Raw genomic sequence first — 14,372 nt, forward strand, 5'->3', positions numbered from 1 at the left:
TACCTGCAACTTCTCCTGCATCAGAACGACCAATCCAACTACGAAAACATCCAACCCCAACCACCTGAACTGCATCCTCATCAACACCCGCTCCGCACGAAAACACGCCATCGAGCTCTGGGATTTGCTCGACACCACTGCTCCTGACGTGGCTTTCCTGACCGAAACCTGGTGGAACGACTCCTCGTCTCCGGACATCGCCATCGCCATACCGGACGGCTACAAAATCACCAGAAGAGATCGAACCAACGGAATCGGCGGCGGAATAGCCATCGCTCACAAAGCTACCCTCAAAATCCACACCCACTCGGACGACACCCTCAGGACAGCCGAACACCTCCACTTCCAGATCCACACGGACCCCAACACGACCCTCAGAGGAACCCTCATTTACCGCCCTCCAGGACCAAGAGCCCCCTTCAACGACACCATCGCTGACCTAGCAAGCACCCACGCCCTCGCTTCCCCGGATTACATCCTCCTGGGATATCTGAACTACCATCTGGAAAATGCCAACGACGTCAACACCGCGTCACTGACCTCCAACCTCCTCAACCTCGGTCTCCGCCAGCTAGTCAACACACCTACCCACATCGCCGGTCACACCCTTGACCCCCTCTTCACCTCTAGCAACCACATTTCCTTCAGCCACACCTCCGAACTCCACTGGACTGACCATCACTGTGTCCATTTCACCTATAAGAAAACCACAGAGCAACACCGCATCCAGCTACCTCCACACCGCCGCTGGGGCAAAGTCACCCAAGAACAACTGACCAGCACCCTCATCAACAACCTTCCACCCGACGCAATCGACCCGAGCACAGCCGCCATCAACCTCCATCAATGGATCCTCGACTGCGCCAACACCCTTGCCCCTCTCAAGAAACCCACCACCATCCAAGGAAAGAAAAAACCAGCCTGGTTCACAGACGATCTCACCACCTCCAAAAGCAACTGCCAGAAACTCAAAAAGAAATGGATCCAAGAACGCACACCCGACAACCTCGCCGCCCTCAAAAATGCCAACCGTGAACACCACCAACGGATCCGCACCGCCAAGCGCGCCCACTTCACCGAACGCATCAACAACAACGCCCACGACTGCAAAGAACTCTTCGGCATCGTGAAGGAACTCTCCAATCCGAAAGCCAACTCCAACGACATCCCGCCCTCCCAGAAACTCTGCGACGACCTCTCCACCTTCTTCCACCAGAAAATCACCACCATCCACGACAGCTTCATCACCGGTCCACCGCCAGACCCCACCCCCGACGTCTCCTCCCGCGACTGCCGCCTCACCGCCTGGACCCACGTGGACGAGGCAGAAACCTTAGCAACCATGAACACCATCCACTCAGGCTCCCCCACAGACCCCTGCCCCCATCATGTTTTCAACTCAGCCAACGCCACCATCGCCCCCGAACTCCGCAAGATCATCAACCTCTCCTTCACTTCTGCTACCTTCCCGGACAGCTGGAAACACGCAGAAATCCAACCCCTCCTCAAAAAACCCAAGGCTGACCCCAACGACCTCAAAAACTTCAGTCCGATCTCTCTCCTCCCTTTTCCAGCGAAAGTCATCGAGAAGATCGTCAACACTCAGCTCACCCACTTCCTCGAAGACAATTCCATCCTGGACCCCTCACAATCTGGATTCAGACGAAACCACAGCACTGAGACCGCCCTCCTCGCCGCCACAGATGACATCAGACATCAAATGGACAACGGCGAAACCTCAGCCCTCATCCTCCTCGACCTATCAGCCGCTTTTGACACCGTCTGCCACCGCACCCTACTGACCCGCCTCCAGGAAGCCGGCATCCAAGATAAAGCCCTCCACTGGATCTCATCCTTCCTCTCCGACAGAACGCAGAGAGTCCGTCTCTCCCCTTTCCGCTCCAAAGCCACCAACCTCATCTGCGGCGTCCCCCAAGGATCCTCCCTCAGCCCCACGTTGTTCAACGTCTACATGGCCCCCCTCGCTCAACTGGCCCGCCAACATCATCTCAGCATCAGCTCCTACGCCGACGATACCCAGCTCGTCCTCTCCCTGACCAAAGACCCGCTCACCGCCAAAACAAACCTCCACGAGGGACTAAAATCCATCGCCGATTGGATGAACAACAGTCGCCTGAAACTCAACTCCGACAAGACGGAAGTCCTCATCCTCGGACGCACTCCCTCAGCCTGGAACGACTCATGGTGGCCCTCCGTCCTCGGACCCCCACCCACCCCTGCCAGCCACGCAAGAAACCTCGGCTTCATCCTGGACTCCGCCCTCACCATGTCCAAACAGGTCAGCGCCTTCTCCTCCTCCTGTTTCAACACCCTTCGAATGCTCCGCAGAATCTTCAAGTGGATTCCAACAGAAACCAGAAAGACGGTGACCCAGGCCCTCGTCAGCAGCAGACTTGACTACGGCAACGCACTCTACACAGGCATCCCAACCAAAGACATCAAACGCCTCCAACGTATCCAAAATGCCTCCGCCCGACTGATCCTCAACATACCCCGCCGAAGTCACATCTCCCCTCACCTAAAGGAACTCCACTGGCTCCCGGTAGACAAGAGGATCACCTTCAAACTCCTGACCCACGCTCACAAGGCACTTCACAACACCGGACCCTCCTACCTCAACACCAGACTCAACTTCTACACTCCAACACGTCAACTCCGATCCGCCAACCTCGCCCTCGCCATCGTACCCCGAATCCAGCGCAAGACATCCGGCGGCAGATCCTTCTCCTTCCTCGCCGCCAAGACCTGGAACTCTCTCCCCACATCTCTTCGCCAGACCCAGGACCTCCTCGCATTCAGAAGGCTCCTCAAGACCTGGCTCTTCGACCGCTAAACCAGCAGCGCTCCCCCCCCCCCCTTCCTCAGCGCCTCGAAACCCTGACGGGTACATAGCGCGCTTTATAAATACTATGATTGATTGATTGATTGATTCCAATAAAGCGGCCTTTTACACACACAAAACGAGTCTCGGTGGTCACTCTGTCCCAATTAAAAACCTAAAAGCAGGAGTGGAGACTTAGATCACTGCCTCCAGGTACTTTTAGGTTGCTTTGGAATACGCGAACATTCCCAGTAGTACGCCTGGAAGGCTGCGCCACAAGCAGGTTTTCAGGCATACTACTGGGAATGCCATGCAGCAATCACAGCGGCTCCCGTTCCCTCTATGAGGAATTGTACACTATCGTAGAATTCCACACAAGAGGAGTGGAGCTGCTGTACAAATGCACAGTGTTTTTTCCTCTGTTGGACAAAGATGTTCCCCATGGAACTAAACCTCTTCAACACCCCTAGCAAATCTGGGAGTGATCCAAACTACTTTCCTACCTATATCCAGCGCGGACAGGGGTCGGGCTGTAAAATGAAATACCCACAAACTTCTAAGAGAAACTATGCTTTGGGACACCCACTTCCCACTCCTTAAGTGAAATTTATGGATGTTTATCTCTCTGCTCGATTATATCAGTGAAAATATAACAACTAGAATTAGTGGTATACAACCTGATAAGTTAACTGCAATTATTCACGCAACGAAGTGTCACCTAAGCATCCCATTCCATGCAAAAACATTTGGACCTGTATGGCTGAATAGCTCCAATTTCAAATTCCTTTATATTTACACAGCGTTTAAAAATATTAACTTTCACATTTTGCAGCTTTATGCACATATCTTTTACTAATCCGCTAAAATGACTTGGCTTTCTAAACAGTCACAGATCCGCTGGGTTGGTTTTGCAGACCCCCGGGTGTCTGCAGATACTAAGTTAACAACTGCTGATCCAAGTACTTCAGTGTTTCTTCCTGCCTGTCATGGCAAAGTGGGGCAAAACCAAGGGACAGAAATGCAGCCAATATTTAAACCTACCCTGTGAAATACCCCTCAATGAAGGGGAAGCGAGGTGGTAACAAACAACCTGATTCACAAAAAGCAGAACTGGAATAAAAACGCGGCAGATGCACATCTGTGCTTGATGTAATAGGCAAGAGCATTTTTTACTTTAAAAAGTATAATATACATATGCACATATTCCATGCCCATTTGCAGAATGGCATATTGCCTTTGTATTACTAGTTCAGGGGTGTGTTGTCCATGAGCAAACTTGATGGGAATATTCCCCATGAACAAGTTACTCATAAGCAAGATGCCCATGAGTAACCTCTTCCCATGTAATGTTGGGCTCGCATCAATTTATCCTTAATCAGTCCTTTCATAGACATATTAATGTATGTCATGCACGAGAGATAACATGCATAAATCAGACTGAAAATGCTGCACATATTGTTTTCAATGTGAACATGTGTAACCTCTGCCTCTTTATTTTCATGATAGTCATTACAGTCACCTGTTTTTTACACTGCAGTCAAGCACGCTTTAATAATCTGGCAGGCATGACCTTCCGTAATTACACTAGTTCAACTATACCAGATGGTACAACATGCATTTCCTAACAATACATACAATACTGCAGTGCTGGGTCTCCCAGCTTCAGGAGATAAAGGACTGCATTGAAGTACCTTCACTGTCTCTGCTGCGGAAGTGGAGAATCCACACTCACGGGAGCCACGAGTGGTCTAATTAAGATGTGAGAAATAGTGACAGCAGCACAAAGGCCAAAGAGAAGAATAATGAGGCATGTCCATTCTGGATTCTGCTGAGGGAAGTGGTATCACTGAAGGGACTTGAGAAATGGGGTCTTATTAGCATGCCTAAAGTGCAAGACCTGGTGGGACAGGAGTAAGAGCAACATGTCCCTAACTACAAGAAGAATAGGAGTTATTCCAGTCACAGGACTAGAGAGAAGAAAAACTCTGCCCCTATGTTGACTACTTGGGTGGCTGGGCAGAGGCACCCAACGCTAGCGGTCTAGAGAATAAGGTATAGACAGAAAAAGTGACCAGAAGGGTCATGTCAGCCATATAGAATATCCTGGAAAATTATCCATTAGATTGCCTGCTCAACCTTATAAATAAGTGGGAACAGGATCTGGGATTCTTCCTTGAAGACCGATTAAGAGGTGGTACTAATGCACCCCAGAGGTCAAAATTCGAGAGGACCTGCTCCTAATCCAGATGTTATATTAGAAGCAGACCGTCCTAGTGCCTGAAAGCAATTGCTTTTGTACCTCACTAGACAAGTATGAGAATGTGCCATCATTCAAACATTCTGGACAAAGGTGATTTACTAATGTGCTGGGAGCGAAGGTGGAAGTTGACATTCTCTTCCTCTTTCCAGAATAGAGCTTTATAAAGAAAGGCCTGCAGCTTTGCTGCTCTTCGGAATTCAAGCAGTTCATGATCAGACTGAGCAGTGGCGAATCTTCTGCTCTAATCTGCAAACTGAAAAAGCCTGTTGGCATGTCGGTCTCCTGTTATGACTGCATTCCCATATCAGGCCGTTCTGTATGCACAAAAGGAATCATTTGACCATTCCACTCATCCATTTCCAAACACTGGGCATCTCTGGGGTCGATTTGTGTTTGTTCTGATAAGGTCAAATCAGACATGTAAGATCTATGTGAGCCCTAGATGTGTATAAAGACTGCATTAGCAATCCAGAAATACTCCAAAACCTCTTCACTGTGTTCTGCCTGAACCAGGAGTAGTACTGAATAAATGCAGAAAAGGATTAAATAACACTGAAATAGGTTTTTCATGTGTAGAGCTGTAAAAACAAAAACAAAAGTAAGAGTATATCCACGGCATAAGTTTGGCCAATTTTATCCTTAGTTGTCTTTAACACACTTATCTAGCCCCCCACCCACCCTGCCCCGCGCCGTGTTCAACTCTCACAAACTATTTTTCACTGGCACCATAAAGCCCTTCTTTACCTGCATCAATTTGTGTAACTGGCATTAAATATATGGGATGGAGAGTCTTGTACTTAGGTATCTAATGGATCAATTATTCAGGGTACATGAACAGTAGCGTAGCAATGGTGTCGAATGAGGTGGTGCAAGAAAAGCAACAATACCTCCAAACGCATCCAGGGCCTAGACAGTAAAATACAGCAGTCACTTTCATGCACTGGGTCCTTACTACCCCTGGACCCCGGTGCCACTGCATGTGCTGCACTACTGATAGCTGAGCCCCTGATTCCTAACTGTAGTTGAGCCCAAATGGCCTTATTGGGTCTTGGAGGAATCCAAATGAAGGTGGGTGGGACTTCTACTATTTTTGGTGACTGGCCTCTTACTGCCTGGATGCAGATAAAGGTTCTGCTTTTGTTTCGGAATAACCAAGCTTTACAGCCGTTGAATGGCTTCTCAGGGCGGTGCTAGACACTGGTTGTCAGCGTCGGTCACTGTTTTTGGTCTAGTCCTGGAATTATTGTGCATGTCTCATTTTGGTTTATAACTATGTCAGGCTACAAATTTGCTTTGTCTTTTCCTCATGGAAGCGCAGTGGGTGAGGGAAATAGACTACTCTGACTAGGTGCTAGAGTTCGTAAACAACTATAAGAGTACTTTGTCCCTAAGTTCTCTATAAAATCCAGGCTACCTATAGCAAACTAGAGAGGGTTTAGGATGCAGCCAAGGATTTAAGTAGATTGCTCTGCAGCTGGATGCATGCCACTCCATGCAGAAACAAGCATAGGCAAAGCCAAATGGTCCGGGTTTAATGTGCTAACACATGTTGCTTTAACACATCTGAGCAAGACACACGAGTGAGCCAGCAGGGGTGGACATGGGGAGTTGTAGTAGTAAATTAGTCCCTGGTGCAGTTCAATACAAGCACTTGGGTGGAGTCAGAAAGATACACTCAAACAGCCAATTGCATTAGGTGAGAGATAGATACTCTACTGGGATCAGCTAACATGTGATTGACAAATTATGAAGTCAATGGTTGAGAGGGCAGACCCAAAGCCCACTCTGTATACTGTTACCAACAAGTTGTTGACAGCTGGCTGTCAAAAGTCAGACCTAAAAAGGACCGGCTCAGAATCCAAGGGTTCCACCTCTTTGCACAGGAAAGTCTGGACTAGGCCTGCACTTTTCCAACAGTGTGATAAAAGGGACAGGAATATGGCTACTCATTCTCCAAAAATGCTGTTAGTCTGGTTTTCACAACATAAAAGACTGGAGAAATACAGTGCTTTCTGCACAGCCCCTTTCTCGAGATGCTTTATTTTTCAAGACTACTCAGATGGAGGAAAAGCTCTGGAATCCAGGACATTGGTGAAAGACTTGCCAGAATCTACCTCTATGTAAAGATGGGATTCTAAGCTCCTAACTGGCTAACCTGTCAATCAGTCTGGGGTGTATCTCGCCCTGAGAAAGGAAACTTGTTTAGGTGTATGTGAAGGTGGCTCCGCCTAAGGTAACCTACCAAATTTTAAATTCCTGATGTTGGACTAAGGAAACTTTGAAGGGAGAATGTGGAGGCTGCTGCCTAAAAGTTTTCTTAGGGGGGAAAAGGAAAACTTAATAGCTCAGTATGCCTTAACAGAGCAGGAAGGAAAATCGACACAGACAGGCAGGAAACCCGACACACGCACACAGTTGGGAGCGTCACCCCAATGCCAAGACATTGGGAGTTGGATGTACAAAAACAAAGCCAGCACACAGCAATAGAGTGATATTAGTGAATACCCTTTCACTTAGGAAAACAAATGTAAGAAGCAAGGGTTGATGGATAAAACCCCTGACCTGGTTAAAGCACGTTCTTCTAATAATTAAAACTCTCCCAGGCCCACATGGTTCTGAACCAAAGCCCTGCTGTCTAGTAAACGTGTTTACATGTTTCTATGATTCTCATTTTGCAAGCATGTCCAAAGACCACAGTCCCACTTGCTGTTTACAGTCTGAAGCACTTTTGTGAACTAGATTTTTAAGCAGGTGCTAGCATTTCATGAGCTCCTGTGCTGTCTGGGTACTGCAAATCTGCTGGTGTCTTGTGCAAGAGGGTGTGATCTATTCATATTTGGAAGGATTTCTTGGTCTTCTCCATGGGCTAATTTTCTAGTGCTCACTAATGTCCTGTCCTCCAGCATTCTGTTTTTTTTTTTTTTAGATACCTGTGTTTTGCCTGTTTTGGACAAACTGTTTTCTTCAACTTCTAGCTTGCAATCTCCGCTAACTGGGACCTGAAACATTTATGCATTTTTACAATCTGTACTTTAATCTGTTTGTCTAGTATATCCAAGCTTGTTCCCAGCGAGTGAGCTTACACCTCAGAGTGATGTTCTGGCAGACACTCACACCTCACATCTCGTTCTGTTCATTCCCAAGTTAACCATGTTGTCCTGTGTACTCGCTGGATTCTGTGAAGCATGGGAATAAAGCATGACTGAGGTTATGGTACATTGCCTTAGAAAGTCTTCCATATGAACGATCTGTGTATTATCTATGATATTAAGACTAGCAGATGATTCAAGGTGCTTTACTTATCCAGACAGCTGTATTTTCCACTGGACATTTATGGTACTTTCGAATGTTGCACGCTGCCAGGCCTCTACTACTTCTCACAGATTTTTGCAAGTCTCCTATACATTTTCAGCTCTATAGACGTCTGCCAATATAAATTCTAATCCTGTCCAGCTCTGCCCACTTCTCTCTTTGCAGTTATATGTGAATGTAGAAAACTGAGAACTTAAGGGACAACAGAATCCGAGCATGGGCCACAGCTTGGTACAGCAAGAGTGAGGTCTGGATAAGAGACAGGAAGGGGCTTACACGAGACTGCGGGCTGGGGGTAAAGGTAGATTCCATGTAATACGAGGCAGAGCCAGACAGGAGACTGTAGAGCAGAGGTCTTCAAACTGGGGTGCGGGCCCCCCTAGGGGGGCCTGAAGGGATCCCAAGGGGGGGGGGGGGCCAGACTCTGGCCAAAATAAATATTATACAGATAACAGGCCTTTGTTTTAAGCAGAAGCATGTTATTGCAGTTTTTTAAAAGGTAACAGTACTTTACTGCAATGTTTAAATAGGTTTAGACATATTTAAACATTGCCATGTTTATAAAATAATTGTGTAATATTCTGAGGGGGGCCAATGATGTTTATTTTTCAACTGGGGGGGCGCGGCATTAAAAAGTTTGGAGACCTCTGCTGTAGAGGGAAGGAAAGGCACTTGAGCAAGACAAGAGTGGGACATGGATAGAATAGCAGACATGAGGGGTGGAATTGCGCAAACTCAAGGGGTGTAAAACTCTTAATACAGGTCACTAGGCGTTCCTATTTTGTCTGCTGTACGGAAGACGATGTGATTGTAAAGGAGAAAATACATCAGACTACTCAACACTTCTAGCCAAGCTGAGTTACAATGGAGAAAGTTACACCAAGGAAGGAAAAGACTTTCCTTAGGTTTAGGATCTGTGTCAGCTCTGGGAAACAGGCAGTTGTGTACATGAAAATCAACATCCGACAAGAGAATAACATCAGGTCCCACGCAATCAGCAGTGGTCAGCATGCGCACACTCCTCGACGCTGACAATAATTTGGCTGAATGGTTTAGCTTACGAACTGAAATGGCTGCCATCCTTGTACCCCCCACTCGCCTCTGTGCCGACCTATCTCATTACCCACTCTCCATCCGCTTCGTCATGCTCCTCTCAGAGCCGCTCTTTTCACCACACATTGTTCACTCAAGCTGTCTGTGCTTCCCTGGTTAGGACCCCCGGTAAACCTTGTTGAAATGTTGGTGGCGTCCGCCCACTCTAAACTCACTGCTCCCAAGCAGATGACACCTCACGGACCGCAGACATAATGAACTGCGCTCGCGCCTTTCCTCTCTGCGACGGCAAACTTTCAGCTCCCAGACACAAGCCCGCCAAGATCAATCTGCCGTCCTTGACGGTCGAACTCGAAATACACGGAACTGTCAGCAGAGCTGCACTCTGAACCACATCAAATAACACGGAGTGCGGCGTGACGTGAACCATCTGCGGCCCATCTGTGAAGCGCTTTGTTTATAGCAAGAGAGTACTCACACATGCAGCCCCTCTGGTTCTTCGCCAGCTCGAAGCCTGGCCTGCACTCGCAGGCAACTCCTCCTTTGGGGGTTTCTCTGCAAATATGGGCACAGCCGTGGTCTTTGTTCATGCAGCTCAGGCCCTCTGAAAAACACCAGCAACACATCATCGGGTGACACGTTTTCCAAAAAGAAGCATTGTTCTTCACAGTGACAAAAAGCAGATTTCAATTCCGATCGACCAAACTCTCCATTGTGGAGTAGAGTGGAGTGAATTAAAGCAGAATGTCAAAAAAGATTAATGGGTAGCTTACAATTGGCATGAGTGCTTTTATGATTCTTTCATTTCTCTGCACACGTGGGCACACACAAAAACGTGGTAAATGATAGTGAATGACGTGCTACAATTTGCCAGGCAGACCTTTGTGTTATGAAGAACCTCAGGAGTAAATAAGTCCTCACAAAGACTAGCAATACTGCAACACAGCATTATTACCCAAAGTGTCTGAGGGAAAACCCATTTTAGGACTCGCTGACGTACGGTTTATAATTCTTATAGGCGTTGGCTCCACCGTTAGGATTAATACTCCTTCATTTTATGCTATTGGCTATTTGGTGTACCATTCTGCCTTCAAGAAAGTGCTTCCATTGAAGTGAACGAGGGACTGGGACAATTTTACATCTGAAAAGAACACTATATCATCACGCTGTTTGTCACATTCAATTATGTACCTCCTCATGTATTTTATGTTTAAAGCAATGCTTTTTGCTACGTTGTTCCAGGCACTGGCAATACCTGTAAGGCAAGATTTAATATAATAAACAGCTTTTGCACATGCAACATACAAACAGCATTTGTGATCGTCTTAGGCTCACAAACACTGACACATCAATGGCAGACCTATTGCTAAAGCTTGTTGCAAACTGCCAATGCTTGTTGCCTTTGTGAATATTAACCCTCATGACCTTGTCCGTCTTCCCTTAGGAGTCCTTAAGTACTGAGGTGAGTTCTTCCCAGGAGACAACCAATCTACTTGCCCTTTAGAAAAAAAGAAAAATAAAGACAAAAAAGCTTTTTTCCTGTCTCTCTTTCTGGTCTCCTCCCTTTCTTTGCTATGAGAACTCCCCAGGGCTCATCAGCTGCCCTGTTCAATAAAAAGGTGACTCTTCTGAGGAATCCAAGAACTGCGACAAAGAAGATTAACTAAAGTAGTGAAGATTATCAGTAAGTAATTGTGAGTTACTGCAAGTGACATAGTTCAGATAATAAAACTTCCTCTGCTCAAGCGCATGTGTTTAACCAATATTGCACAGGTCCCAAAAGTGTCAGGGCTGAATGTGCCTATTATTTTTGGAAAGTTTACAAAATATGTGTAATTGTATATAGAAACAAGCATTTGCAATGCAACGGGTCTCGCATTTCTCAGAGTTAGAGCTATTAGCAGTTGTAAACTCCCAACCGGACTTTTCTTGCCACATTAAATGAAAAAAAACAGCGCGGTTGCGCTGCTACAGTTCACTCGTAGTGTAACCTATCGGCAAAAGTGCAATTAACTACGTAACCGGCAAAAGTGGAATTAACTATGTAACAGGGTCGATGTCATGGAAAGCGCTCGACTTCTGCCAAGCGAGATCGCGCTGCGAATAAAGATAAAAAGTAGTCCACAAACCTGATGGAAAACAGCGAGCCTCGCATGTTTTCAGTACTTGGTCACTGCGCTCGAGGAGGGCTAACCACCAGAAAAGGCATGACGTATGCATGCCTTCCACTAATGAAAGCAAGCAGATTTTAACAGGCAAGCCCACGAACCAATGAAAGACACTGATGTGACGTGGATGGGGCTCCGAGCCCTCTTCTTACTACTAAAGCGTCTCGCATGCGACGCAGGCTCGACCCTAAAAATAGCCACTATTGGCAGCATTATACAATGGCAAACCTGCAGCAGACGGCTCATATAAAACACATTGTATGACAAAGACCGCCTATGAACAGTGTAGTAGAACAGAGAGGTCACTGCCTGGTCAGGGCACCAGTCACTGAGGTGATCACAGCTGCTAGAGGTTCAGAAAACTTCATTCTAGGCAGCTCCTTCACATAGCTTTATCAACAAGATGGTCAGGTAAACCCATAATACTAACAGGTCACTTACTAACTGTGATTGCGGTCCATGTCTACTCCTAGATTGGATTTGGGTGCACAGTAGGCTAATGCAATGGGCAGCAGTGGTTTATTATTTGGAAGGAGAAGACTTCCTGGGACAAAGAGCTTTCTCACGCAGCCTCCTACTTCACTAGTTTCTGCACTATTGAGTTTTCAGCTTCCCCTTTGCCCAGAGAGCACACAAGGTTGTTTTTTTATGCTATAGTGTATCAAAATGAAAAGTGTGACTTGGTTATCATGACAATTTCAACTGTGCGCTAGTGGAACTGGATTGCTTATTCAGTTCTGTCACAAAGAGACATGCTTGCCATCGTTGACCATAGATGAGCATGTTGTGTTGCATAATCTGAAATGATGGCTTACGAGAACAATTTAGTTTTCAAGACTTTCCTAAAACAGCGGGCATATAGGTTTCACTTTGTGGCTGTATTACTGCCATTTCGGAGCCCTAGGGTTTGTGGTCATGGAGCCCTGGCCCATATATTGCTACTTGAACTGTAACTGACCGATAGGGTTTGAATTAGCCAACCGTAGGCATATTATGGTACTGCACTCGTATGTGCATCACCGTACAGAGGTGTGCCCTGCACAGGCTGGGGCTGTGTGCCCTAAAACCATCAACGTACTTCCCAGAGAAGCCACAGATGTGTGCAAGTCCTATGGGCAGGGTATTAGTAAAAGACCGAATGCTGGTACATCTTTCATTTTGCAGGCAGCAACTGCCTGAACTTAAAAGGGGTGGCAGACATACCCTTGCAGGCTGGTGGAGTGAGTGACTGCAAAAACCTGCATGGGGATATGTGAGGGGTGAGGAGAGGTCCTTTTCCTCCTCCAGAGGTCTACCCTCGAGGGGCACAATGACTGTGGGCCACCTTTTTTCATCAGTGCACCTCCTAGTAGCCTTTTTGGCTCTATGCCTACGTCTAAAATATGGCCCTGAGACACAGGGCGTCATTATGAGTTAAGTTGGAATACCGCCAGGTCAGTTTTCTGCCCGCTGGCCTGAATATGAGTTTCCAGCAGGAAACTACCCACAACATTGACACCGGCTCGTAATCTAGCAGGCGGCAAAGTTGTGGTGTGTCGGGTGCGACAGTACCAGTGAAAAACGCAACAGGGCTGCCCATGGGGGCCCCTGCACTGTCCATGCCAAGTGCATGGGCCCCCATGGGGTCCCCCTGCACCCCGTCTCCGTCACCTTTTACATGGCGGTGCAACTGCCATGTAAAAGCTGGCAGAGAGTGGGGTCGTAATCCTCAAGGCAACACTGCCCTGGCGGATTAGGACCGCCAGCACTTCCAATAGAGGGAAACTGGCGGAACTGGTGGTCCCACCATGGCCGAACCGCAATGGTCATAATGTGGCGCTCTGACCGCCGTCAAAGTGGTCAGACCACCGCTCTGTGACTATTTAGTAACAACTTCTATGTATTTTATACTGGGTCTTAACTAACTTTCTGCTGAATGGTTGCTGTAGGTGCTCTAGCACTGTCTGGTCAAATTTTTTCCCCAAAAATTATTTTAGGGGAGAACGTCCTCTAGCTGTCATATATGGGGGCAGGATCCATGCACTCATCACTTTGTGCAATTTGGGCTGGTATCCAACAATGACCCGGGTTGCTTTGATTTCCTGGAACATTCTTGTAAGTTGCCACCACATCAACTCCCCAGAATGGCAAGCATTTCCTGTACGTAAGATGCAAAACGACCCTGATTGTTCAGGCAGTTTGTGGCTTGGGTATTTTATTGTCATGACACTATCAGCTACAAAAGCGGCTTTCAACAAAATACAAAACATGCCATATAGTGAATTTTTTATCTGCACTTAGTCAATATGTGGGCCTTTTATCCAATGCAATGGAGACAATCAATCTCCATAGCACCAAGCGGCCTTGTGATATTTTATTATGTCGCCTGTGGGTTCCAGGCAGGCACTCTACCCGCTGAGCGATCTTTTCAGTTTCATTGTTCTCATGCGAGCAGGCCTCCGAGGAAATACATTTAAAGCACACAGGTATTAATGACCGCCTTTCCATCACGACCCAATTAGTTCCTTTTTAAAAATGGGAGAACAAGTATAATTTGTTTCCATAAGAGTGTTCTATTCTTCATAAACATTCTGCAACAAAGCTGATTTTCTGAAGACTCTTTAAAGGTTCATCTTCTAAGCTGAAATATCAATGATGTCTCAATATCTGTACTATATGAGTCATAATATGAACAAAGCAACATTGATGCTGATTCTGGTTTCTAAAGATGCATTCTTTTATCCCTGTATCTATAATG

The 14,372-nt window shown here is 46.8% G+C and overlaps 1 protein-coding gene across 7 annotated transcripts in view; it reads right to left on the minus strand.

The window, feature by feature from the left end:
* SCUBE2 (signal peptide, CUB domain and EGF like domain containing 2) overlaps positions 1-14,372 on the minus strand; it is a 369,914-nt gene that overhangs the window by 246,418 nt on the left and 109,124 nt on the right. For all 7 annotated transcript variants that reach the window (XM_069223650.1, XM_069223648.1, XM_069223647.1 and 4 more), the window contains exon 5: positions 9,946-10,071. In XM_069223650.1, the coding sequence (XP_069079751.1) occupies positions 9,946-10,071 (126 nt within the window). The remainder of the gene's footprint in view (positions 1-9,945; positions 10,072-14,372) is intronic.

The sequence above is a fragment of the Pleurodeles waltl genome, chromosome 3_1, assembly GCF_031143425.1.
Source record: "Pleurodeles waltl isolate 20211129_DDA chromosome 3_1, aPleWal1.hap1.20221129, whole genome shotgun sequence".
Taxonomy (NCBI): Eukaryota; Metazoa; Chordata; class Amphibia; order Caudata; family Salamandridae; genus Pleurodeles; species Pleurodeles waltl.